The 27823-nt window shown below is 38.2% G+C and overlaps 1 protein-coding gene across 2 annotated transcripts; it reads left to right on the top strand.

Annotated features, from left to right (window-relative positions):
* The first annotated feature begins 23 nt into the window (after positions 1–23).
* On the top strand, positions 24–26705 carry FAS (Fas cell surface death receptor). 2 transcript variants are annotated; one of them, XM_032245590.1, is made up of 9 exons: positions 24–440; positions 13029–13191; positions 18399–18536; positions 19865–19973; positions 21495–21556; positions 21709–21771; positions 22997–23064; positions 24309–24333; positions 25082–26705. In XM_032245590.1, exons 1-9 carry the CDS (start codon positions 39–41, stop codon positions 25405–25407), a joined length of 1356 nt encoding a protein of 451 aa, XP_032101481.1. In that variant the 5' UTR covers positions 24–38; the 3' UTR covers positions 25408–26705. The 2 variants fall into 2 exon arrangements, with proteins under 2 accessions (XP_032101481.1, XP_032101482.1); XM_032245591.1 differs by lacking the exon at positions 24–440 and adding an exon at positions 524–739.
* Positions 26706–27823: the final 1118 nt, after the last annotated feature.

Below are 27823 nucleotides of genomic sequence, written 5' to 3'. Positions count from 1 at the left end.
AGCGTGCCAGTCACTGCGGAAACGCCCCGGGACGGGGAATGCCCATTTATGCAACAAACCCTGACTCCCCTGGCTTCTCCCCCTTCCTATCCCACGCAGGCCAAGTTGCTGAATCAAGGGAGCCCTCCCCAAACCGGGCGTTCCCCAGCGAGGCTTCCTTCCCATCCTCCCGACCACGACCACTGGGGCTTTTCGTGAGCTCGGCTCTGATCTCGCGGAAGAGTGGCACACAGGTGTTCAAAGACGCTTCTGGGGAGTCAGGGAAGCGGTTTGCGAGTGACTTGGCCGGGGCGCCAGGGGCGGGCACTGGCACTGAACACACCCCGAGGCCAGCCCTGGCCCGCGGGTTGGTGACCGGCTGGGCGCGGAGTTGGAGAGGCGCTTTCACTTCGGAGGACTGCTCCACAACCATGCTGGGCCTCTGGACCCTCCTAACTCTGGTGAGCCGTCTCCAGCCCGGGTGGAGGCTTACCGGGTGGTAGTCCCGGGAACAGGCAAAGAGTGGGGCAGGTGCGGGGCGCGTGCTGGGCTGCGGCGCATGCCGGTGTCTGGGAGCAGCGGGCTGGCTGGGTGGGAGGGTCGGACAGACCGGCTTCCGGGGGCTGCTGGGACCTTCCTCGGCCGGTGCTTTGAACGCTGCAGGACTCGCTTTTCTTGGGCGTGGACGCAAAGTGCTGACCCCGCGGGGCAGACAGGGCAGCTCCGGTGCTCCTCGGAGACCACTGTGCTCCACGTACAGGTGGGCGTGGGGGGCGGACAGGAACTGAAGCGGGAGTTTGGGAAGCTTTAGGGTGGCTGGACGGGGACCCTGGCCGGAGAGAGGAGCGCAACTCCCAGACAAGCCCTGGCAAGCCAAGCCAAAGGTCTGCTCCGGCCCGGGTGGGTGGGTGACTGCACGCCGCCCGGCGGGGGCGGGGAGAGAACCTGCAGCCTTCAGAGCACATAATGCTCATTTTCTGGCAGTTCTCAGACTTAGGAAATAAGTCAGCCTCAAGGCAGTGGTTAAACCTGAGGGCTCGGAAGAACCGCACCGTTTCTTTCTCGAAAAAGTTATATGGGGGCTGAGTGAGCTTCTAGAGGCTTGTTTATCTTTTTTATTGTCACCTAGAAAAAGAAACCGTCTTGTTTCCCTTCTGGGAATTCCTCTCCTTAAGACGTAGGTCACTGCCTGAGTGGTTTTATTTTGTTTTGTTTTTCGGTCCTTCTCTTTCCTATTTTCCCTTGCTTGACCTGCATTCCCATGGTAGTTTCTGCTTGGTCTCCCGCTGGGGTTGGTGGTACCGGTTCCCACCGCACAGAACCCGGGGACTGTTACTGGCCAAGTAACTTGAGCAGCCTGTTTTGGAAAGTCCCTTGCTGAGAGATGGCAGCTTGTAGATGGCTTATCGACGGGACATGGATCCAAGAGGTTCATTGGAGTTCCGAAGCCTCTGAGAGTCCATGAATTTTTATTTATTGGGCCCCAACAAGTGTCAGGTATAGCGAGAGAAGTGTTTACAAATGTGGTCTCAGTGGATTCTCACGAGAACCATGTAGTGGAGAAGGTGACCACATCCCCATTTTACAGATGGCGAAATGAGGTTCAGAGAGCGTCAGTAACTCAGCCAAGATCACACAGCCAGTAAACGGCAGATCTGGGATTGACCGCAGATCTAATTCCAAAACTCAGGCTGTTTGCTGATTGCATCTACTATCCAGATTACACCAAGAGACGAAAGAAAAAGGCTGAGATGTCTGCATCTATTTTATGATTAGAAAAAAAAAATCCTTCTGTTCCTTTCAGAAATAATGTACACTGTTTGGGCTTTTTTAGAAACTTCCTTGGAGAAAATTTATGAATCAAGATTGAAATACCATTTATTTAACCTCAGACCACACCCTTCTCTCCCTTGTTGTTAACCACTTCACGACTGCAGTGTTGGCTGTTTTGAAAATCTCTTAGTTCTTGGACAGCAGTATTAGAAAAGTGTAAGAAAATCTTCGAAACCTGGAGCTATGCTTGTTGAACTTTTGTACCTATAGCACCTTTACCAGAGGCTGCATGTTTAAAGCCCAAAGAAAACTTTGCTTTTCTGAAAGAATACACACAGACACGAACACACACACACACACACACACACACACACACACACACAGAGGCATATATAAACCTACATTTATGTATGTATACGTATCATAATACCTATAAGTTAGGTGTATAGGATATATGGCCTAGGAAGATAAGGCCTATTAAATAAAATTTATAAATGCAGATGAGTCAAATACAAAAATCAGACACAACTCTATCACCTAAGTAATTATTTTGTTTACATTTTGCAGCCTGTCTTCCATTTCTTTCCTCTAATGTGACTCTTTTAAATTTAGTTACACAGAAATTGGTTTTGCACCCACGACATGCCTAACATTAGGCCTTTATTCTTAAAGAAGTTTCGTGACTCTTGTGTCACCTCATGTGTCTCCAGAAAATGCTTATGCCTTCACACTTAGTGCTTTCTTATTAGTAGCGATAAGTAAAATAAATAAAATGGAGGCAAAGTGCTAATTATTTGGAACAAAGAAGCAAATTTTGCTTAATTATATTAATGGGCTGGACTTACATGGTGGGGAGCTGTGTTCTTCTTTTCCTCTCTTACCCTAGTCCCCTGAAAAACCGCCATCCTTAACCCCTTTTTCTCCTCTTTCTCTTTCCTTCTCTAACCTTCCTGGTGTGTGTTTTCTCTTTCCTGTTTCTGAGTGTTTTTTTCTCTGACACTTAGAATAAAAAAGTTTGAAATCCCAAAACTGGCAAATTTCTAAAGGAGACAGAAAAGAGTCAAACCTACTTTACAAATTTGTTGGAGAAATAGCTGTGGGCAGCTTTTTTTTTTAAAAAAAATCGTGCATGACCCTTACAGGTTCTGTCTTGTATTATTTAGGACATTGGCCAGGCAATCACTGGACAGCCAGCTTGCTCTCCTTTACATTTTTTAGAATGGTTGTCTTATGGTCAAAGGAAAGAAGGCCTTTGGAAAATAAAGCAGTGTATTTACAAGTAATCATACAGGATAGTTTTGTGGGGAAAATAAAGAACAGCTATTTAATTTGTAATTTTATCATTTTTCTTAAACCAACCTAAGACAAACTATTTAATCATTTTTGTAGTTTAATTTGTCATTTAATAGTTGTCCTTAAGCCAACCTAATAAACATGAATTGGACTGTTTATTTTTGTTTTTAAATTGGTTGTACTTACATCACAAAAGACTTGAGAAGTCTTATATATAATAAAATGATAAAATGTAAATTAAGACATTTGCAACCACAATGGAAAAACACAAATTTATAAATGAAGGCAAGGTTTGCAAGCAAAATGTAATTGATAAATGGAGACCATCAGCAACCCCACCACCAGCTACAGTAAGACAAATGAAAAATCCTGTAACGTTAATGCCTGAAATAGTTACCACCCTTAGCAGCAAATTATAGTTTAATTTGGAAAAAAAAATATTTATTGAACTGAGTTCAGAGAGGGAAAAAGATGAAATAATTAGAGGCAAAAAAGAACTGGAATTTGGACGTTGTCTCTGAGTAAGCTCTTTGAGATACTGGGCAAGTAATTTCCTTCTGAATACTCTGATATTGACATAGAAGCGTCAGTGTTTCAAACGAACCTCTTTGAAGGCTACTAGAATGCTTTAGGGATACCAGATTACTGCAGTAAAACTGCCAGTTTGAGAGAATAACTGTTTCCTAAGAGATGGTCTGAAACCTAAGTAAGGAAATCCCCCCCTTGAAAGCCCCTAGCAAGTTAATTGCTATTGTTGAATTATCTTAGGTCCCAAAAGTCCCTGATGAGCACATCTTTTGTAATAGGTACTAAAGACTACTCACTTATCATGAAAAATAAAATAACACAATTTAAAACTTGAAATTGATAAAAAGCCCAAATTTAGGACAGTGAACCCATTCCCTTCTTCTTTTTCAATAGGTAAATATAGAAAAAATGACCATATAATGTGAAACAAAAAGCAAACGTTTAAAAACTACATTTACACATTATCTCACCGCACTAATGTAAAAAATTTTAATTTTACTTAGCGCTTCCTAGCCTTGTCTACACATATACACAATTGCATATTTAACTTGAGCTACGTATAATCTGCTTTTTGTTCCTTTGCATGTTACAAAAACTTTTTTCTATTTCTGCATAATTTTTATCTCATATTTTTATTGGATACATTATAGAGAGGGCATTTATTAAATGAGCTGGGATTGCTATAATTTTTATCATTTAATTTGTTTATTATTTTTATAATTTACTATTAAAAACATTTCTTAAATGTACTGGGATATATATGATTTTTTCTTATTACTAAAAAATTAGTTACAGAACTTATATATGAAAATTGTGGTACTTATGATGAAAAATAATATAATTAGATAATTTAAAACTTGAAATTGATGAAAAGCTACATAATTTTGTATATTGTACCTTAAAGTACAATACTGCAAGAACCTTAGTGTAGTTTTCTATTCTTTTTGCTATGTGTGTGTGTGTGTGTGTGTGTGTGTGTGTGTATTCACAAAAGTAGAAAAATAACATTTAACTAATAAATCTTCATTTTCTGGAAAATCCTTGCTTTAAAATAAAAAGGCTTTAGCTTTTTATATAGACTTCTAACACTGATTAAATATCTTCAATTCAGTCTCAAGCAGGAACGAATCATTCAGTCCACTTGCCTACCTTTATTGTTTTTCAAGTGACAGTGTGAGTAGTAAAGCCCAAATGAGAGAGCCCAAATCTGACTTTTGTAAGATTGGTAACTTCATCTTCCCCAGAAAGAAATGAGGTGATTCTTCCCTTTGATCACAACTGCTTTCTTGATTTGAAGTAAACTTGTACAACCCCGTCATCCCCATCTATAGGCATTTAGAAATGGCAATCATTGTCATATAGGACAACTGACCTGAATCCCACTAAGTGGAAGCAATAGTGAATTTAGCATAAGATTATACCTTTAGGCTGGGCTGGCGACTCGCGCCTGTCACCCAGCACTTTGGGAGACCCACGGTGGGTGGATCATGGATCACTTGAGGTTAGGAGTTTGAGACCAGCCTGGCCAACATGGTAAAAGCCCATCTCTACTAAAAATACACAAATTAGCTGGATGTGGTGGCACACCTGTCATCCCAACTACTTGGGAGGCTGCAGCAGGAGAATCCCTAGAACCTGGGAGGTGGAGGTTGCAGTGAGCCAAGATCATACCAGTGCACTCCAGCCTGGGCGTCCGAGTGAGACTGTCTTAAAAAAAAAAAAAGAAAGAAAGAAAGAAAGAAAGATTATACCTTTAGAGCAAAGCCAGCCTTGTAAATTAGCAAATATGACTACAAATTCTATCAGCAGATATGCTCAGCCCAGCAAAGTGAGTAAGCTTACTGTAGGTTGTGTTAAGCCGTGGACTTGGATAAACTGACAAAATTAGAGTAAATTTGGCAATTTGACATTGAATTTATTAATGACAGCCTGTCCTTCAATAAAGTCATGCAGAATTGTGTTGTGATTCACCTCTGTGTTTTGTGAGGCTACAGAAATATAAGATGTGAGAAGTGTGAATACTTTTGATTTGTGAGGGCAGAGATCTTGAAAAAGAGAGCAAGAGGAAGTCAGAGTATGTGGGTTAAGGCTCTTGTTTTTTTGCTGATTATTTAGCTTTGGGTTTAGCCATTCTCACAAAGATATCATTCGTCCTAAGTAACTGGTAGTTGTTTTTTTTTACATGAATGTCTGTAAGGATTTAGGCTTGATTTTAAAAATTGGGCCTATACTCACAGAAAGTCAAATACTGCATGATCTCACTTATAGGTGGAATCTAAAAGGTTCAAATCCATAAAAGTAGACAGTAGAATAGTGGTTATCAAAGGCTGGTAGGGGACAAAGTTGGGGGAGTCAGGGAGATGCTGGTCAAAAGATACAAAATTTCGGTTAGGAGGAATAAGTTCAAAAGATCTAGTGTACAACTTGATGTCTATAGCTAAAAACAATGTATTATATACTTGAAAATTGCCAAGAGTAGATTTTAAGTGTTCTCGTAACATAAAAAAGAAAATAATAAGTATGTGAGGGAATGATCAATGTTAATTCACTTGATGTAGCTAATTATGTCCCAAAATATGTACATAATTGAAGACATCATGTTATATGCCATAAATACATATAATTTTTTATTTGTCAAATAAAATAATACCAAAACCCCGAGGCCTATACTGCTCACAGGCACTCTTGTTAGCCTGCATGGTATTGACAGATAAAGCACATATGTATGTATCACACATGCATTTATTATTTATTTTTAGTATTAGTCCCCACCATTTAACTGTTGGGGGATTTTGGTTTCGCTTGAAAAATGGAAGATCTGGGCTCCCATACCACATGGCCCCTATTCCCCTGTGGGTCAGCAATGGCTGCTTCTTGGGACCAGGCAGAGCTGGTACCAAGCCCCTCCCTCTCTCTGTAGTCCCTTTTACCAGGTTGCTTTACTCTTGTGTGACCCAGGTAGCCTATCTGGGCTTGTAAGGGATCTAGGGCTCTAATTTAGGACTCTATAGCCCTTACATTTTCCATTTCCTCCACCACAGGTCGTTTCTCTTCTCTTCAGGCTTATTTTTGGAAGGGTGATTATTTCTTCATGAAAAGTCAAATTCTGATTTGCAAATGCTGAACACAGATGCTGTTAGTTTATAAAACTCTTCTCACATGTAAATGTAGTAACCTGCTAACCTCAGATTTTGCTTCCTCTAACCTAGTTGCCCTGCAACTGTGATGAGCATCAAAATCACCAAGGGTACTTCTCCATTCTCAGAGATCCTGATTCCACAGGTCTGTGCGGAGGCCTTAGCACTTTTCAATAAATGATGCATTCCAATGTCTGTCGGGGTCTTTAGAACTATTTTTCTAACTCTAGCACTAAACTCAAAATGTAATTTCAAACGGAATTTCCTAGGCTCCTTCATTTTGTTTTATTCATCGCTTGGCCAGTCATGGATCTAACCAGTAACTTGCAACTGCTGCTCCAACTACCTCTGTCCTGTACTTTCCAGAGATCGGCCTTAAGAAAGAGGACACCCCTGGGATAAAATTAGATTACCATGTGTATTATTATGTACACATTTTGAAAAACATATAAATGAATGGGATCTTTGCTTATCTCTTGCATATGGAAAAATTTATTTTACTTTTATTTCAGGTTTTCAATAATGTAGTAGGACAAGATGGCATCACTATATCTCTGTTTTTTACACAGATATATTAGAGATGCATTATATTATTGGAAGTTTTAAATTATTAAATGATAAACTATAGTCTTTTAGAATTTCTTTTTCCTCAAGTGTTGATACATAAGCAGACAAGCAGAATTAGTCAGTGGAACTTTATTTCTTGCTCCATTTTTGTCCTCAGCAGTAGAGGGTAGTGAGATTTCAACCCAGCCTAGCGGGACCAACAAGTCTAAGAACAAGTAGCTCCAGTTCATGTTGGCACCTGCTAATTCCAGTTATGAAGACCATGGGAAATCTCTTTCCTATTTAGCTCAATGATCATCTAAGACAGGAAATTCTTGGGCTTAGCTGTGAGGAGTCCCAAGTTTATTTGTACCACTAATGTCTCACAAATCAAGAATCCAAGGGAATCAAGAGGCTGTAGTTCATTCCTTATATTAAATTCTTAGCACTGGGTGGGTACAGTTTTGGGGGCTACAAGTCTTATATCAAGGTGCTAGCTGGACTGGTTCCTTCTGAGGACCACGAGGGCAGGATCTGTTCCAGGCTTGTAGATGGCCTTCTTTTCCATGTGTCTTCACATTATCTTCCTCTGTTTGTGTGTGTGTCCAAATTCCCTCTTCTTAAAAGGTCACCAGCCACATTGGATTACTGCTCACCCTACTGGCACCATTTTAATTTAATCACTTCTGTAAAGACCCTGTCTCCTAATACAATCACATTTCGAGGTGCTGGAAGTTAGGGTATCACTATATGAATTTGGGAATGGGGTGGGGGAGGACACAATTTAGCCCATGACAGTTCTGAATCTCCTTTGCTAGATGTATGACTGTGGGCTAGTCACTTTACCAGTTGGGGCATTGTTGTCTATCAGATAAGTGGTTTGGGCTAGGTCATTTATAAAGTCCTTTCTGCTTTAAATTGTAAATATAATGAGATACCAACTTTTAGTTTAATTGTTTAAAATTTTAGGTGTTAACTGGATGCTTTGCTGATGTCAACACCCCCTTTAAAAAAAATTCTCACTTTCTGTTTCTACTGTTCTCTCTGGTACCCCTCTGCCTTCTGGTACCTCTTTGCTGAATTCTGAGAGGACTGGGGTGGGGAACACTCTTTCCTGTAACCCATAACCCATCTATTTTCATCAATCTATTTGAAATTCAAAGCCAGGGGTTGAAATGTCCACTTTCAATTTGAGATGTCTAACTTTCAGATAAATCTATTAACATGCATTTCTAAGTGACTTTTAAACTAAGCATTTTATTTTATTAAGCTTATATATGGGTAACTATTATACGTGTATAATAAAGTGTACTTTAAAAAATAATCAGTTCAATTAGAAAATAATATGATATTTTGTGGCAAACTTCCTAGAACTTATACATATACATCTCTTTCTCCCCAGAGTAGTCTCTGTGGGTGCCTAAACAATGCTGCATTATTATATTTTTTTCAGTTTATAAGCCACACAAGAAAGCTCATGTCATCTCTCGAGGCAAAAAAATAGACAATGTTCTGAGAAATATCTGTTTATTCCTAGTTCAGTAACACCACGAGATCCTAAATTATGAGATACTTTTTGTTTATCTTACTGTCTCATTGGCAGCCAGCAACTCCTGTTGCATTTTTTGACATGGGAACCTATAAGGATGTGGTTAATAAAGTACATTTCCATGGTAAGTATTCTTTAACAAAAAATAAACCAAAATTTAATCAGAGATAGAACTTACTGCAAACTGTAATTTCTACTTTCTGGTGATTTGTATAATTGAGCTTTCAATTTCATAAGTTAAAAAGTTCTCTTTTGTGTGACATATTTTTATATCCAATAATTTTACTTAAAAATAAAAACAGAATTTTCTTTACCATCAAATAAAGTTGCTATAATAAGTAGTGATATATTTAGTCCTAGTGAATCAAAGGGAAATAAAGTGTCTTTGATTATGCTGCTTTAAGGAAATATATCTGATTAAACATAAATAAATCATTATTTATGATGTTTGATTTAGTAAAATTATAAGACTACCAAAGAAAACTAGAAGAGCAAAATAACCAAAATTTATATAAAGAATTAAATGTTAATAATTCAAAGGTTTAGAATTTTTTCTACCTTTCAAATGCTAAGTTGTTGTTATAGATTTACTACCATTATTATCCAGATTTTCCATTTTACCAAAAAACAATAACACAAGTTATTGTGATAAATCAGTACAGATCTTTACGCTCAACACAATCCTGCTACCTTTTAATTTTTTTATTATACAACAAACACATATGCATTATAAAGAAATATGAGTTGGAAAAATGAAGAAAAATAGTCTTAGCAACTAGAAATAAGCTGACAAAGGGCAAATATCCAGAATCTACAAAAAAACTAAAACAAATTTACAAGAAAAAAAAATATCAAAAAGTGGGCGAAGGATATAAACAGGCACTTTTTGAAAGAAGACATTTATGTGGCCAACAAACATATGAAAAAATGCTCATTATCACTGGTCATCAGAGAAATGCAAATCAAAACCACATTGAGATACCATCTCACACTAGTTAGAATGGCGATCATTAAAAAATCTGGAGACAACAGATGCCGGAGAGGATGTGGAGAAATAGGAATACTTTTACACTGTTGGTGGGAGTGTAAATTAGTTCAACCATTGTGGAAGACAGTGTGGCAATTCCTCAAGGATCTAGAAATAGAAATTCCATTTGACCAGCAATCCCATTACTGGATCTATACCCAAAGGATTATATATCAGCCATTCTGTTATAAAGACACATGCATACGTATGTTCAAAGCAGCACTGTTTACAATAGCAAAGACCTGGAACCAACCCAAAGGCACATCAATGATAGAATGGATAAAGAAAATGTGGCACATATACACCATGGAATACTGTGCAGCCATCAAACAGGATAAGTTCATGTCTTTTGCAGGGACATGGATGAATCTGGAAACCATCATTTTCAGCAAACTAATACAGGAACAGAAAACCAAACACCACATGTTCTCACTCATAAATGGGTGTTGAACAATAAGATCACATGGACACAGGGAGGGGAACATCACACAGTGGGGTCTGTTGGGGTGTGGGGGGCTAGGGGAGGGTTAGCAGGGGTGGGGAGATTGGGGAGGGATAACATTAGGATAAATACCTAATGTAGGTAATGGGGGGATGGAGGCAGCAAACCACCATGGCATGTGCATACCTATGTAACAATCCTGCAAGATCTGCACATGTACTCCAGAACTTAAAGTATAATAATAATATAATAAGCACCATTAAAATTTCTGTGTGTTAAAAGATAGTATGCTGATGAAACTCTTTTTTTCTTGAAATTTCCCTCTTTTCTTCTCCTGCTTTTCACTTTCTTAATCCTTAACCTTCTAGTGTTGAATTTAATGGACCACCGTTATACCCCCTCATCAAGAGGGCATTTTTTTCTGCAGTAGCTGAGCACAATGGTCATATTGAAGAAATCCACTTGTAGAGCTTTGCTTAGAAGTAAAACCCGCTTGGCTCATGCCTGTAATCCCAGCACTTTAGGAAGCTGAGGTGGGCAGATCACCTGAGGTCAGGAGTTCGAGACCAGCCTAGCCAATGTGGTGAAATGCTGTCTCTACTAAAAATACAAAAAATTAGCTGGTCATATTGGTGCACGCCTGTAATCCCAGCTACTGGGGAAGCTGAGGCAGGAGAATCACTTGAACCTTGGAGGCAGATGTTTCAGTAGGCTGAGATCGAGATTGTGCCACGGAACTCCATCCTGGGTGATAGAGTGAGACGCTGTCTCAAAAATAACAGCAACAACAACAAAGTAAAACCCTCTTCACTGTGATGACTATAAAGCTTGCTGTTGCCTCTCTGTATCATAACACACCGTTTGCAGTCTGATGCTATGCTCAGAGTTGAAAATTCTCACTGACTGTTCCAGGCGTCTGTCTACTCATTCTTGCCATGCTGAAGACTGTCATTTCTCACCACTGAAAGCTTTTTTTTTTTTTTTTTTTTTTTTTTGCTGCTTTTTAAAAGTCTTTTCCTGTTTGCTTTGAACTTCAATAAAAAAGGGGGTAAAAAGGTAATAAAGGTAATAGGCTTTTATTTTGTTTTTCAGGTTTTTTTTTTTTTTTCTTGTTTTTGTTCCTTTTCAAAGCCTAGCTTATCAGGGCCGTTTGCCACACTGACACTGGAATAAGCCTGAATGGGGGTCTGTATTTCTTCTAGTAGTTTAATTCAGTCACTGAGCTGCTGCTCTATTTATAACTGCCATGCTAGATCCAAGGGCTGACCATTCCTGAGAAAGTTAGGAAAATCCTTTCAGACTGGCGTGGTCCTGGGGCAGGGGCTCAGTCATCATCTTCTGTGTCTGCTCATTCTTGCATCATTTCTTCTACTCTGTAACCTAGTTGACTATGAAAAGTGATTCTTCTTCACTGATGCTGCAGGAAATGGGTAAATATCCAATTTTCTCTCAGTTGCTTGTCATCTGATGCAAAGAACAAATCTCATGTGTCCCTGTTTCTGGGAGGTTCAAAGGAAGCAAATGCACAGATTCTAGCATAGGATGAGTTCCAGTTTCTAATTATTTGTCTGTTCATTCCATTTCCTCACCCCTGTGAGAGGTTGCGCTCATGGTCATGGCTGTTCTGAGAAGTTCAGTGCCCAGACTGGAGAGAGGGAAATGCAAACTCAGCTTCTTCCCAAGCTTCAGGCCTAGGCTGGCAAGTTTTGCCTTCCCTGCCAGCAAGACCCCTGGCTTTGGGTGTCTAGCTACAGTTTTCTCAGATTGGAGGACTTGGGGATAACTTCTGGTTCTTAGTGAATTCCTGTCAAACACCTCCCCTTTCCCTCGTATCCATTTGTCTTGAAGGTCCTTGGCAGGCTTCTTACCAACAATTATCTAAAAACAAATGGAGTTGTTTGCATGCCTACATGGAGTAAAAGTATTTAGGAAACTCTTACAGCCCAGATTTGGGCCAGAAGTCCTTGCTCTGAGTCTTTACTTAGCCACTCTTAACTGTGAATTACTGGACAAATCATTTCTTGCACTCTGTGTAATCTGTCACCTGGGTACTTGAAGATTTAAACCAGCAATTGTGGACCTCCTCATAATACTGTCTCCTAAATATTGGGTAAAATTAGCATATCAAGGAAGGCAGGGCACTATACCCATATGGGACTCTCTTTGTCTGTCTGTCTGTCTCTCTGTCTCTCTCTCTCTCTCTCAGATATTCATCTTTGGTATCAGACCTGGTGTTCAAACCACAGTTGTTTTTGAAATTTCTCTTTCCTACTACACTATGCTGCCCCTCCCTGAAACTTTAATAATAAAAATAGCACACTTATTGGGCACGTATTTGTTATGTGCCAGGTTCTGTGCTAACAGCTTTAAGTGCATTATTCTACTTACCTTTTCACAACGAACCTATGAGGAAGAGGTTGTTTCCACTTGTAGATAAATAAACTGAGACTTGGAGAATGTAAGTGATTTTATTCACAAAGGCAGGGCAGTAAGTGGGAGGCCCTGTTCACCTCTGAGCAGAGGCCTGGCTTCTGTCATCCATGGTGCTGTTTCTAGTGTGGTTTGAAGAACCTGTGGTCTGAACTGTTGTATAGGTGACCTGCTGCTTTCTTGGAGAGAAATCTGAAAGATGGTGGAGCCCACATCGGCTTTGCCTGTGCACAGCAGATACCACCAATTTTGAGCGCGTTACACTTTTTACCATGTTGCTTATTTAAAAATGAATAAAATTATCTTCATGCTTTTATTTTACAGGTTCTTAAATTATTTGGATTATTGTCCAAAAGTGTTAATGCTCAAGTGACTGATATCAACCCCAAGGGGCTGGAATTGAGGAAAGCTGTTACTGCAATTGAGACTCAGAACTTGGAAGACCAGTATGACGGGGGCCAATTGTGCCAGAAGCCCTGTGGTCCAGGTATGTTACACAAGACATCCAGAGATTACAGTGAAAGTCACAGTTAGGAGTAGCACATAGTAATAATTACCATAATAATTTTACAGCTTTTGGTTCTCCTATATTATATAGCAAAACTGGGAGAAAAAACAACTATGAAATTATTTTCCAAAGATGAGTTTTATTTATATTTGTCACACTTATTTGATGTGGTTATGGATAAATATAATTTACAAGTGACATGCACCTATGAAATGAGAAGATTGGTCTATTTTGCTTCATTTTTTTTCTAAGCAAAAATGACTCATTTGTGAATATGAACGCTTATGATGTCAAAACTGATTAGGGTCTCTCATAATAATAGCGGAACTCTGAAAGCAAGGGACTTCTACTCTTCAGGGACATGTCTCAGTACTTCCCTTCAATCAGTAGGTCTCTAAGAAAGCTTTCCTGGCACTGAAGCCTGCAAAATATATTTGCATTCTGCAGCTGAATAACTAGATGAAAAAGAAAAGAAACAAGCAGACACACACAGACTTTTTTTTTTTTTAAATCAATACTTTGAAAGCAAACTAATTTCAGATCAGAAATCCTTCAAATACTGGTAAATTAGAAGCTAAGCAAAATGCAATTGTGCAAACATTTTTTCAACTTTGAGTAGAGTTGAAAAAAGGAAAACTATTACATGGGTTCATGTGATAGATTAATAGAACCAAAAGGAACTGTAGTGCGTTTCACGATTGGCCTCCCAGGCTTCCAGCACCCAAGCTGCAACATAGGATGGGTCCTATTTGTGAAAAGATTCTACCAGTCTCCCTATGCTTCCTGTCCAGATTTTAATAGCCCTTGTGGAACAATCTTCCTTATAACCCAACCCATTTACACTTAAACCCATTACATTTAAATCTTTCCAACATGAATAAAAAATGGCTTCCTGGCTTTATTAAAACTTGCTAAACACAATCAATTTGTCCTATAAATTGAAATCTTTGTTTATAATTTTAACACCTAAAATGCAAATTAAAATGAAGAAAATATGCTTTGCACATCAAACTGTCAAGGATTTTTGTTTGCTGCCTTTTTGGTTTTGCTTTGTTTTATTTTCATTTAAGAAGTATAAATGTAAATTGTTATAAACTTTTAAGAAAGAAATTTGGATATATGAGTCAAAAATTTAAAAATGTTTACTCACTAAGATAGCAATTAACTTATAAGAATATGCCTTGAGAAAATAATAAAAAATAAAGGAAAATATTGTACACATAATATTTCATTATTAATATGATGTGGAATTGCTTAGGTAAATTTAGGGATATTCAAAGACTGAAATAGTATGTATCAAACAAAGTCATGTTTTCTGATATATTTCAAATCTTAAGTCATTTCCAACTGATCTGGCTGGATTAATGATTCTCCCTGATCCCTCTATAAAATACCCTGGGTGGCATCCAACCATTTTAAATACTCCTCCCACTTCAATTCCCTCGTGTTGAATTTTAGGCTTATCAATTCGAATTGCTTCCAAATCTGTTTATACTCATTGGTGTTGTGATATTCAAATGTAATTTCATTGACTATTGCATATATCAGTGAAATACAAATACAGAGAAAAGACAGATTTTATTTCTGTGAAAACTAGGTTGAGTGCTTTGGATAATTCAGTAAAGATGAGCTGCTAAAATGTTGTTGATGAATGATGTGAGGGCAAAATATATGTTAAATAGTAGAAAAAAGTCACGAAAATGTCTAAAGCCATTCATACAGATTATTGGTGTGTTTATGTTTTCATTTCATTAGGAAGGGGCTGGGCTTGGTGGCTGAAGCCTGTAATCTCAGCACTTTAGGAGGCCAAGGTGGGAGGATCATGAGGTCAATAAATCGAGACCATCCTGGCCAACATGGTGAAAACTTGTCTCTGTTAAAAATAATAATAATAATAATAATAATACAAAAATTAGCTGGGCATGGATGGTGCGCACCTGTAGTCCCAGCTATTCAGGAGGCTGAGGCAAGGGAATAGCTTGAACCTGGGAGGTGAAGGTTGCAGTGAGCCGAGATCACGCCACTGCACTGCAGCCTGGGCGACTGAGTAAGACTCCATCTCAAAAAAATAAAAGAAAGAAAGGAGGGAAGAGAGGGAGGGAGGAAGGGAGGAAGGAAAAAGGAAAGGAAGAAGGGAAGGAGGGAAGGAAAGAGAAAGGGAGGGAGGGAAGGGGGAAAAGAAAGAAATGAAGAAAGAAAGAAAAACAGACAAACAGGAAATTATAGGTGATACATTATGGATGTTACGTAAGTAGGAAAAAACCTGGGATTCTAATAACTTTTATATCCCAAGAGTGTCAAATGATTATATAGTTATATTTTATAAATTAAAATATTTACGGCATTTGTAAGTGATTTCCTATGTAAATTGACATTTTTTATTAAATGGTCAAAGAAGTCCTCCTCACATCATCATATTTAATAAGAAGGATTCTATGGTATACTACATACATGTTTCACATATGCACATTATACATATATATACACACACACACCTGTTATGTATATACTCATGTATATACATATATGTATTTATATGCATAGGAATGCAACAGAATAACAGTCAATATTTCAGGATTTTTTATATATAGTTGTTGTTGTTTTTTGTTTATTGTCCTTGAGATGGAGTCTCACTCTGTAGTCTAGGCTGAAGTGCAGTGATATGATCTCGGCCCACTGCAACCTGTGGCTCCTGGATTCAAGTGATTCTCCAGCCTTAGCCTCCCAAGTAGCTGGGACTACAGGTACACACCACCACGCTGGGCTAATTTTTTGTATTTTTCATAGAGACAGGGTTTTGCCATGTTGGTCAGTCTGGTCTCAAACTCCTGACCTCAGGTGATCTGCCTGCCTTGGCCTCCCAATGTACTGGGATTACAGGTATGAGCCACTGTGCCTGGCCTGTTATGTAAGTGCTTATTACACTTTCCTGCCTTTTTCAAATTATCTGCAATAAGCATATGTACCATTATACTAAAAAAGTATTTAAAAATATTATTTTCAATAAAACAACCATTCATTTTCTTATTTTAATAAATTGTTTTCATACTTTGAAGGAAAGAAGGAACCTGTGGTTTATTGTATCTCCATCATACCAAAGATGTTGTGCAAGGCACATTCTGCAAGATAATTCATTAAAGAGACCAGTTCATTCAGAGACCAGTAGAATACAATACCACTAGCAAAAAATAAAATTATACTTGGACTTGGGCTCTATTTTTTCTAAAATATTGCTACAATCTTATATAGCCCTAAGCACTATTTTTGAATTTTGTTCTGGGAATCTTCTTTCTTCTTTTTTTCTTCTTTTTTTTTTCTTTTTTTTTAATTGCATTTTAGGTTTTGGGGTACATTTGAAGAACATGCAAGATAGTTGCATAGGTAAACACATGGCAGTATGATTTGCTGCCTTCCTCCCTTTCACCTATATCTAGCATTTTTCCCCATGCTATCTCTCCCCAACTCCCCACCCCCACTGTCCCTCCCCTATTTCCCCCCAACAGACCCCAGTGTGTTTTCTATTGACAAATATTGTCTTTACTTACTAAAATAGCATATACATTTACATGTCATCATTTACTCTGGTAGAAAATATTTTGTTTTATCAAAAACAATATATGAAGTTATTGAGGAAGTCATGTACCTAGGAAACACAGCAGAAATACTTTTTGCTGTATATATGAGCAAAGCAGATTAGACTGCTTTTTTTTTTTTTTTTCCTGAGACAGAGCCTTGCTCTGTTGCCAGGCACCAGGCTAGAGTATGGTGGCGCAATCTCAGCTCACCGCAACCTCCGCCTCCTGGGTTCAAGCAATTCTCCTGCCTCAGCCTCCCTAGTAGCTGGGACTGCAGGCACGCGCCACCACACCCAGCTAATTTTTGTATTTTTTAGTAGAGATGGGGTTTCACCATGTTGGCGAGGATGGTCTTGATCTCTTGACCTCATGATCTGCCCATCTTGGCCTTCCAAAGTGCCGGGATTACAGGCGTGAGCCACCGCACCCGGCCTAGACTGCTTATTTTTAAAAAATTAGTTATACCATTAACAATTAGAGTCACTAGTAATGTTTTTCTCAGACACTTCCCCTAATATTTTCTGTCACTTTCTTCTTCATTCTCTATTCCCTTACCGTCATCTCGCTTTCCCCATAGCATTTTTAGCACTTGATATCAATATATTTATTTGAGTATTGTAAATGCCTCCAGCCTGAGAAGGTAAAATCGTTGGTGATCAAGGCTTTATCTCATTTCCTGCACAATATAAAACTTATAAAAAGTTCCTAACACTCAATAGGCATTTAATAAACACCTATCAGATAAATGAATTTTTCAAGAGAATACATTGGATAATATTAACAGCAATACAGTGAATCACTTTATTTTTAAAGTAAATTAATGCAAATGTGTATATTATTTAAAATTGTTTGTTTTAAGATAACAAACCTGACAGATAATAAATTTTGGTTTAAGTTTGTTAATGCTTATCAAAAATCATCAATATGTACCCTGTCTTTTGATGAAAAAGTAATAGAAAGGGGAGAACAAAGCTGCTCACTAGGCAGGCTGAGTACAGTTCTGATAGCAATGCAAGAGAAATATTACTATCTCCATCATATGCAGGAGAAAACAACACTTTGTTAAAGATTTTACAGCTGCTAAAGATTTGACCAAGACCTTTAAAACTTCAAATGTTCTCTTCCTTATTATACTATTTCTTATCAGGATCTGTGGACTTTGGAAAGTCAAATAAGAAGTCAGACCAATGAGTTAGTTGGATATTCTCAGTGACCAGTAGCAACTATCCCCACTCTGAATATATACCTACCAACCTCTCCCCTTTCTCCAAAGAAGTTAGTTGTTGGCATAGGTTGTCCAGTGGATTTTGTCATTCTAACCTTCCTTTTTTTTTTTTTTTTTTTTTTTTTTGATATGCTCCTGTTGTTAATCATCCTATTTCTATAGGTATATTCCTTCAATCACTCTTTTAGCTTTTGTCTCGGGAGACTTTCTGACTCTTGACATGACTTTTGCAATAATTTTCTCCCCCATTGTATTTATAAATCATTAGCCTATTGCCACTCCCCTTGTGTTTTAGAAGAGTTTATTGTCTGTCCCCCCTGCATACTTCCCACCCTGTTGCTTGCCCATGTCCTGTTCAAACACTTGCCCCTTTTCTCCTTGGACAGGCGAAAAGAAAGCTAGGCATTGCACGGGAGATGGGGATGAACCAGACTGCGTGCCCTGCCAAGAAGGGAAGGAATACACCGACAAAAGTCATTTTTCTTCCAAATGCAGAAGATGTAGATTGTGTGATGAAGAACATGGTAAGAGTCTTAAAAAGCAATTGAAAGAGACCGATCTTGGAATTCCATGTAGAGCCATTTATAAGGCAATTTGAAATTGGGGCCTACTGTGGTGCTACACTGATATACAGTAAAGGGAAGGACAGGTGGCTAGGGTACCACAGGACCAGGTACCGAGCTAATTACCGATCTAGACCTTTACAAGTAGGTCTAGGCAATTCTTCTAGATGTGGAAGAATGACTAAATATGAACCCTAGGAACAGGGTTCATCAGCTGAAATCAAAACCTCACATTTTGTTTCTGGCCTTGATTTATACTTGTATAATGGTGCTTGTTCATGGCCAGAAAAAGCTCAGAAGACTGGACACAGAAACAAGGACACAGAAATCCAGCAGGTGGGTAGAAATGCTCCCCGTTTCTTTGGGGATTTAGTTTGTCCTCATAATTCCCGTTGGGGACCTGAATCTTCATGGATATCTCAATCTATTCTAAGGGCCCAGATTAAAGTATAACAGAAGTATTTCTAGTTTGGTTTGACATGAAGAAGCCTCTGGACATAAAGCTTTTCCTGTTCCTATTCAGGCTGTAAAGCAATGTTTCTCATCCCTGGCAATGCATTACAATTGCTTGGGGAGCTATTAAAAATGTTTAATGTTTAGTTCCTGCTCAGGTCAATGAAATCAAAGTCTCTGAGTGAGGGCCTTGGTATTGGTCTGATTCAGTCTAGGGTAGAGTCTAACATTCTGCACTTTTTTTCTTTGAGGCAGAGTCTCAGTCTTTCGGCCAGGCTGGAGTGAAGTGGTACAATCTCAGCTCACTGCAACCGCTGCCCTTCGGGTTCAAACGATTCTCCTGCCTCAGCCTCCTGAGTAGCTAGGATTACAGGCGCCTGCCAACATACCTGGCTGATTTTTGTATTTTTAGTAGAGACAGGGCTTCACCACATTGGCCAGGCTGGTCTCAAACTCATGACCTCAGGTGATCCACCCACCTTGGCCTCTCAGAGTGTTGGGATTACAGGCGTGAGCCACCGCCCCCAGCCCATTCTGCATTTTTAACAAGCTCCCAGTTGATGCTGATGCTGCCAGTCCCCAAGTCACCCTTGTGTATTAGGGCTGTAGACAAGAGGAATGGTGAGGTTTGTCTTGGTGGCTGCTAAATGATTGCTGGCTATTTCAATCTGGGGTTGCCTGTTCTGTGTCTAAACCCCAATTGTATTACGGATGTTACGCTGTGACTGTTGATATAAGCAGTAGATCTCAAAAATCCATGCAGCTCCTGACCACCATTTTCATAGTCCATTTATAATTAGCTCCTGTAACTAATAGTTTGCAAATTGATTCTCTAGGCTTAGAAGTGGAAATCAACTGCACCCGGACCCAGAATACCAAGTGCAGATGTAAACCAAACTTTTTTTGTGATTCTGCTGTATGTGAACACTGTGACCCTTGCAGCATGTAAGTTTTAGTCTTTCTCTGATTAAAACACTAGATATAACTTGAGAATTATTGTTTTCCTAGGGAAGTAACACTGATTGACAGTTAAAAATTAGGGTTCTAGTCTTGCTTTGCCTCCAAGCAATTAGATGACCGTTTGCTCATTTAAACATTAGTGAACACTTCCTGTGTTGGTGACACTGTGCTGGCCAGTTAAGTTAAAGATATGAGCCAGACACATGCCTGGCATCAAGGTATCAGTCCAGGAGCACAGAGAGTCGAGAAAAGCAATGGTTATTGTGTATTAACAGCATGAGAATAGCATCAGAGGAGACTTATGTTCCAGGAATTATAAATTACATGGGAAAAGTTTTCAATTCTGCCTAAGGAGATGGAGGTGAAGACATGAATGTGTCTCATGGCTTTAGTCTTGAAGAAAGAAAAGAAAGCATTAACAGGTGCACATGATGGAATGCACATTTGAGGCAGGGAAATAGCAGCTGCAAAGAGACAAAGGAAGTTCAGGAAAACAGGGTACTTAGCTGGAGTGTAGGAAAGACTGAGAAGGGGTCAGGGCTGAATCATGAAGGGCTTTGTCTTTTAGGCTAAAGAGGTTGGTTTTGACCCAGAGTTAGAGAACCTGACTTGTAATTCATCTTGGGAAGCTTTTAGGAGTTTATCGAATAGGCTTAAGAATTAAGGACATGGTGCTTTCTGTTTTATTTGCTAGAAAAATTTTATGTGCAGTTGTCCCAGACTCTCCCCTGGCCCCATGTGTCTTCAAGTGCCCCTATGATGGCAGGGTAGGTAGGCATTGGGGAAGGAACTGACTTAGTAAAATAATAACAATATTTCATAATCTTGATTTAATTTTCTTTTCATCATAACCTTTTGAAATAGATACTATTATTTCCATGTTATTGATGAGAAAATAGGCTCATGGCAGTTTGACTTCCCAAGCTCTCCTAGTGAAGTAATGGGCAGAGGCTGTGAGCTCAGGCAACCTGACTGTCGATGTTTGTCTGTCTGAAGGAAGTCCCACATGAACCTCTTGTGTCTCCTGATCGCCACCTGATGCTAAAAGTGGCAGCCTCTAAAGGCCAGCTGAGCAACCTCCTTAAGCTGCATCATGGGTGTAGCTGTCATCAGGCCATTTTCTTGGTCTATGGGAATTTTTGAAATTACTTTTGGCAGTTTATTTTAAGAGCTAGTTTAAGCTATAGGATTTATATTCAGTTTATTACCAGGTTTAAGTTTATTTTTGTGTCTACTTCATCTCTTGTGTATCAATATATTTTCTATCTTCCTTTAACTCTGGAAATTTTGAAATAGAGTCATTCCTTATGATATTTTTCATCTAGCCATCCAAATTGTATTAACTTGTGCCAACTTTAGATACTAATCTAGAAATATTTGAGGGAATACATTTGCCAGAGATGCAAAGTTGAATAAAATGGCCTCTTATTTATAATGCGCCATTGAAAATGATAAAAGAATCATTCCACCAGGCTTTTGAATTTCCCCTGTATTTTTTTTTTCCAGATGTGAACATGGAATCATCAAGGAATGCACACTAACCAGCAATGCCAAGTGCAAAGAGGAAGGTAATTTTTTTTTACAGTTATCTTCTCCTTTCCCCCATCCCCATGGAAAAATGTGAAGAAAAAAACAATCCCTTTTGATTATTTGAGAGTCCTCTGTTTAATCTTAAAGATTACTTATTTTCATATAAAATTTCCGATGTTCCAACCTACAGGATTCAGATCTGACTTGCTGTGGTTGTGTCTCCTTCTTTTCCTAATTCCACTAATTGTTTGCGGTAAGTTCTTGCTGTGTTCAAACTGTAGATTGAAATAACTTAGGAAGTAGTTCACAAAAATATGCCTCACTCCTACCTATAAAAAGCTACCAGTTTGGTAGATTTATGTATTGTTAATTTCTTGCCCCTGAATGCAGCCTTGAGAGTTGATTGATAAGAACAAATGAAATGATCCCTCAGCTAGTTTCTGAGCAAGAGTTTTGGGACATTGAGTGGTATTCCAGTCCTCCCTATGAACAAGGGTTCTCTGCAGCAGCAGAGTTGGCCAAAAATCAGAAGTAGTTATTCACTATTTACTGATATCTCCTTATGCAAAAAGAAGACACAAGAAGCAAATGCATTCCCAGGAAACATATTGCAGGGAACGCTAAACAAAAACAAACAAAAAAAAACTTGTCCTTCTCTTCCTCCTCTTCCTTGCCCAACTTGCTTGTTTTTAATTATTTCACCTTCTTAACTTAAAATACTGTGGGGACACATGTTATGCAAGGGTGACTTAGTAGAGTCAGTAGATAAGCTGAAATTAGGTATAATCATAATTAGTCTAGAAAAATCCCTTTAAATCATCCATAAACTACAGGGTCACACCAAATTTCAGTAACTTAGGAGTATCCAATTTTCCCTTCTGTGTTAGAACAATACTCTGTTTCTTCAGTTCAGTTGAAGAAGAAAGTTTGCCTTGCCTTTAGCGTTGTTTAGCTGAAAATATATTCTGGATATTTAAGCCACTGTAATTGTGCTCAGAGACATGCAGATTCTTCCATCTCACATTGATTTTAATGCACACACCTATTGAGTACATATACTTGAGTTATTTGTGTGTGTGTGTGTTTGAATTTCTGGGCATCCATAGCAAGTCAATGTTGACTTGCTCGTCCTATGGCTTCTGTGTCCTGCCACAGTCTTGCCACTCACATCTTTGCTGCAGAGGGAGTGGTGCTAGTCATATGATAAGTCAAAAGCCATCTCCATGCTAGGCCAACGTGTGGTAATTACATGACTAATTAACATATGTCCTTTCACTAGAACACTTGACTCAGTGGTACGAGAATTCGAAAATCAGCTGCTTCCTGCAATATTTGTCCACGTTTAAGTTTCAGTGAATTTCTCCTTTTTGCTTCTTATGCTTCTCTTGCGTGAAAGTGGTGAGAGTGTGAAAGAATGTTCTCACATGCATTCTACAAGGCTGAGACCTGAGTTTGATGAAATTTATTTGTTTTTTCAGGGGTGAGAAGATGCATAAAGCACAGAAGGGAAAACCAAGGTCATCGTGAATCTACAACTTTAAACTCTGTAGGTATTGAAATAGGCATCAGCTTTCCTTGAAAAAAAAAATAGAGAAATTAGTGATTTGGCTTTTTTTTTTTTTTTTTACTTCCTTTTGCTTTTTTGTTTCTTGTTTGAAATGGAATCTCACTCCATAGCCCAGGCTGGAGTGCAGTGGTGCAATCATGGCTCATGCAGCTTCAAACTCCTGGGCTCAAGTGATCCTCCTGCCTCAGCTGGGACTCTGGGACTACAGGCATGCACCACCATGTCAGGCAAATTTTTTAAAATTTTTTTAGAGACGGGCTTCACTTTGTTGCCCAGACTGGTCTCAAACTTTTGGCCTCAAGCAGCTCCTCTGCCTCAGCCTCCCAAAGTGCTGGGATTATAGGTGTGAGCCATCACATCCAGCCTGTTACTTTCTTTATTTAAAGACTGATTATGTTTGTGTGTGCTTAGGTTAAAGGGGCCTCACAGATGAACGATGATATGGCACCCAATTTAAAAGTAAGCTTCTATGCAAAAGCCATGAGAATCAATAAAGAGGAAATTGAGAGTGTGCTGAAAATGAGTTGAAAAAAGAACATGGCCAACCTCCACGTTCCATATTGTTGTTATCCCTGCAGAGAAACAGCCTTTACCAGGCATGGGTTCAGTATCCAAGCCTGAGCAAAGAGATTGCTCTTAAAGTTTGTCATAAAGGCACAACTTAACTTTCCTTGCCTGCCCGTCAACCTTATGTCTCACCATATCTTTTCCCAACATGGTATCGATACATTCCAAATAGCAAAAATACACTGAGAAAAGAAAACAGTTTCACTAAGTGGAATTATTTTCTTATTTGGGGCCAGGGCTCAGCAGGAGTTAGGATTCTTTAAATTAAAATGGTACAAAAAATTACAATTTGAACCATTTTCTGGCATCAAAAATAAGAATAAGTTACAACGAAGAAAATTTTAGAGTGATTATATTTATTATTTTAATAAGTCTATATGAAAAATAACCTCAGACTACTTTATGAATTCTTTAGGTTTCTTGCCTTTAAAAACTAAGACAAATTGCCTAGTTTCTGGCAAGGCTGGAACCTTTCAGAATCAAAGTTGAATGGTGAAAGTATCCTTCTTAATCCCTTATCTAGTTTCCTAATTTTATACATCAAGCAACTCATTGTACTTCTTTTTCCAAATTAAGGAAAAATTAGAAGTTTACATTTAGAATATTCTAAACATATTTTTATTTGTCTTTCTCTGATTTTATTTTTTGCTTTCTAGGAAACAGTGCCAATGAATTTATCTGGTAAGGCTTTTATCATTTTATTTCATAGAGATCGCTTCTTTTAGAGTAATAGGCCAATTTCAGAGTCAAATAATGTTGCTAATTTCAGTGACATACTGTGGGATCTTGCTATTTCTCATACAATTCTACCTGCTCAGCATAAAGCATTTTTATTAGGCAGTTTGTTTAAATTTATAATGAATACTCATAGTTAAAAATGAATCAAGTAACAATAGAATACAATAGTCTGAGGCTTAAGAAAATTTTCCTTCATAATCAACTAGATGTATTACAGAACACTGCCTAAACAGATCTAGAATTTAAAGTGAACTGTAGACTCAGGTATTACTGGTGTACCCAACTCTATAACAACATACATGATTCCATTCAGTTGTTCTTTGATCTGTGATTTAGAAATAAGATGATCATAAACTCTGCTTATACTTTTAGATTTGTGGATCATTAATCATTGGATCCAAAAGGGGTGTTATAGGTGATCTTTTACAATCCTCTTATTTTATAGATAAGAAAAGAAGATACAGAAATGTTATGTTGTGTCAAGGTCATATAGCAAATTACTGGGTACATGGCAGGATTTGGAGTAAGAACTCAAGGTTGTCTTGTTTCTGTATTCCCCCAGTCAGCTGTTTATAGGTCTTTAGGACTTAGCTATATTCTGAAGTACTATACAAAGAGAAATAAACATGATTTTCAGTAATGGGAATTGCATTTAGAAAAACAAATTTTCAGACTATCTTCTATTTTTCAGACGTTGACTTGAGTAAATATATCACCGTTATTGCTGAACACATGACAATAAGTCAAGTTAGAGACTTTGTTCGGAAGAATGGTGTCAATGAAGCCAAAATAGATGAGATCAAGAATGACAATATCAAAGACACAGCAGAACAGAAAGTTCAGCTGCTTCGTAATTGGTATCAGCTTCATGGGAAGAAAGATGCATATGACACTTTGATTAAAGGTCTCAAAAAAGCCAATCTTACTGCTCTTGCAGAGAAAATTCAGAATATCATCATCAAGGACTCAGAAAATTCAAACTCCAGAAATCAAAATGAAAACCAAAGCATGGTCTAGAGCGAAAAACAATGAATTCAGTTCTCAGTATATACAATTAGTGTTTGAAAAGATTCTTAATAGCTGGCTGTAAATAGTGCTTGTTTTTTTACTGGGTACATTTTATCATTTATTAGCTCTGAAGAGACAACATAATTATAGATTTTTGAACATCTAATGATTCTGCCTCCAAGGATGTTTAAAATCTAGTTGGGAAGACAAACGTTATCAAGAGTAAATGCAGTGGCCTGCTAAGTACTGAAAGATTAAGATTATGCTCTGGTATCTAACATAAGATTCTGTAGTATGAATGTAATCAGTGTAGGTTAGTATAAATGTCTATCCACAGGCTAACCCCATTCCGTGAATCAATAGAAGAAGCTATGACCCTTCGTTGAAATGTCAGTTACTGAATCAAACCACTTTGCCTCTGAATTACCTCTGATAATTCTAGAGATTTTACCATATTTCTAAACTTTGTTTACAACTCTGAGAGGAACACATTTTTGTAAAGTATATATATTTGAATGCAGAATTTAAATAAGGCTCTACCTCAGACATTTGCACAGATTATTGGTGTCTTATTATATTGATTTCAAATGTGAGTTCACATAAACATTAAATTATGATGTTCAAATATTATATATGTGTATGCATTTTACTGGCTCAAAATCATTTACTTCTTTCTCAGGTATCAAAGAAGCCGGAGAGTATTACTAGAGCTTTGCCACCTCTCCAGTTTCTCCTTGGTGCTCATCTTAATGACCTAATACACCCCAAACATGAAAGTATCACCAAAAAAAGTACTGAATAATCTAACAAAAGGCAAGACTGCCCTTAGAAATTCTAGCCTGGTTTGGAGATATTAACTGCTCTCAGAGAAGGTAGCTTTGTGACAAATCATGAACCCATGTCTATCATCAAAGATGATAAAATAGATTCCTGTTTTTATCCCCTGCCCCCTGAAATGTTCAATAATGTCCCATGTATTTTGTTACAAATGGCAGCTTATACATACCAATGGTAAAATCAACATCTGGATTTAGGAATTGCTCTTGTCATGCCCTGAAGGTTCTGAGACTTACAAGCCTTCTCCTTAACGCTATCCTACATTTAAATATCTTTGAAAGTTTGTATTAAATGTGAATTTTAAGAAATAATATATTTCTATAAATGTAAACTGTGAAGATAGTTATAAACTGAAGCAGATGCCCAGAACCACATAAAGAACTTCCATTTATGGAGGATATTTTTGCCCCTTATGTTTGGAAATATATAGGTAAAAATACTTAATATACTTAATTATAATGTTTTTGGTATTTCTGGTTTTCTCTTTTTTGGTGGGGGCTTGCTTTTTGTTTTTGTGTTCCTTTTCTCTAACTGTTGCTAAATATAACTCATTTATGAATCTTTAATGCTTCTTGGGTCTCTTAGAAGGTACTTCTTTTAACCTCCCTTTAGCAGTTAAATAATTATTTACATAGGTTGCTACTGCCAAGAAGACCTCTTCCAAACAGCACATGATTATTTGTTAAACAGCATCATATTCCACATACTGGAAAGTGGATATGAAGGTATAAATTTCAAGGAGTAGATTTTATTAGTAAGAAAGCCAAATGTGGATTTTGAAATATTCTTTCCTGCGTATTTTTCATTCTAGCTGCATGCTGGCCAGTAGACCATCTCTCTTTTTTAAAATTTAATTTTAACATTATATTCTATTTAACCCATGACTGCCAAAATATTAGCATTTCAACATGTAAGCATGTCAGTAAGATAACTGTGCTTTGTTTAGGGTTACCCCCGTGTTGCGGTCTAGAAAGTGTCTTTAGGTAGAAAGTCTGAGTGATCATAGGGTTCCCTCGTTAATTTCTCTTCTCTGAGCAATCACAGTCTGTGCTGCCTGCCCTCCAGTTTTCTACTTCTAGGCAGAAGAAGGACAAGTCAAGTACTAGTTATTCTTCATGGCCAGAAGTGCAAGTTCTACTTTGCAAGGCAAAATTAACTTGGAGGATACCCTATTCCACTTTGGTGAGTTCCAGCCAAGAACTTTGAGTTCCTTTGGGAGGAGGGTAGTGGAGAAGTCTTTGTACTTGGTGGTGTGGTTTTTTCCTCATGCCTCCACCTAGTGGCCCCAAGCATGACTTCTTCCATGTCAACAATCACAGCCATGTTACTGAGTTGAAGTGACCTTGTTGTCCAAAATTATCCTCATTCTGGTGAACCTGGTGCTTTTTGTGGTAGGCATACTGGGTAGGAAAATCACCCAAAGGTCAACCATAAGCTGCAGAAAAAAAGGCTATTTGCAGAAGGAGCTCACAAGTCACATTGAAAGCATTGCATATTCAAACATCTTGGTCTTCCTCATCGGCATTCCTGCAGATTCTTCTGACCTCTGATTTGATCAGATGCTTTTTAGGTATTGAATTATCAGTTT

Source organism: Sapajus apella, unplaced genomic scaffold (assembly GCF_009761245.1).
Source record: "Sapajus apella isolate SASKATOON/1434 unplaced genomic scaffold, GSC_monkey_1.0 scaffold58, whole genome shotgun sequence".
NCBI lineage: Eukaryota > Metazoa > Chordata > Mammalia > Primates > Cebidae > Sapajus > Sapajus apella.
Note: the sequence above shows the minus strand (reverse complement) of the source record. Positions and strands in the feature narration are given on the sequence as shown.

Bases quoted from the DNA above. Each gene is read 5' to 3' on its own strand.
- FAS (XM_032245590.1), top strand. From the start codon at position 39: ATGCCCATTTATGCAACAAACCCTGACTCCCCTGGCTTCTCCCCCTTC. The intron at 441-13,028 runs GTGAGCCGTCTC...TTTATTTTACAG, and splicing joins TCTGGACCCTCCTAACTCTG to GTTCTTAAATTATTTGGATT. The intron at 13,192-18,398 runs GTATGTTACACA...CTCCTTGGACAG, and splicing joins CCAGAAGCCCTGTGGTCCAG to GCGAAAAGAAAGCTAGGCAT.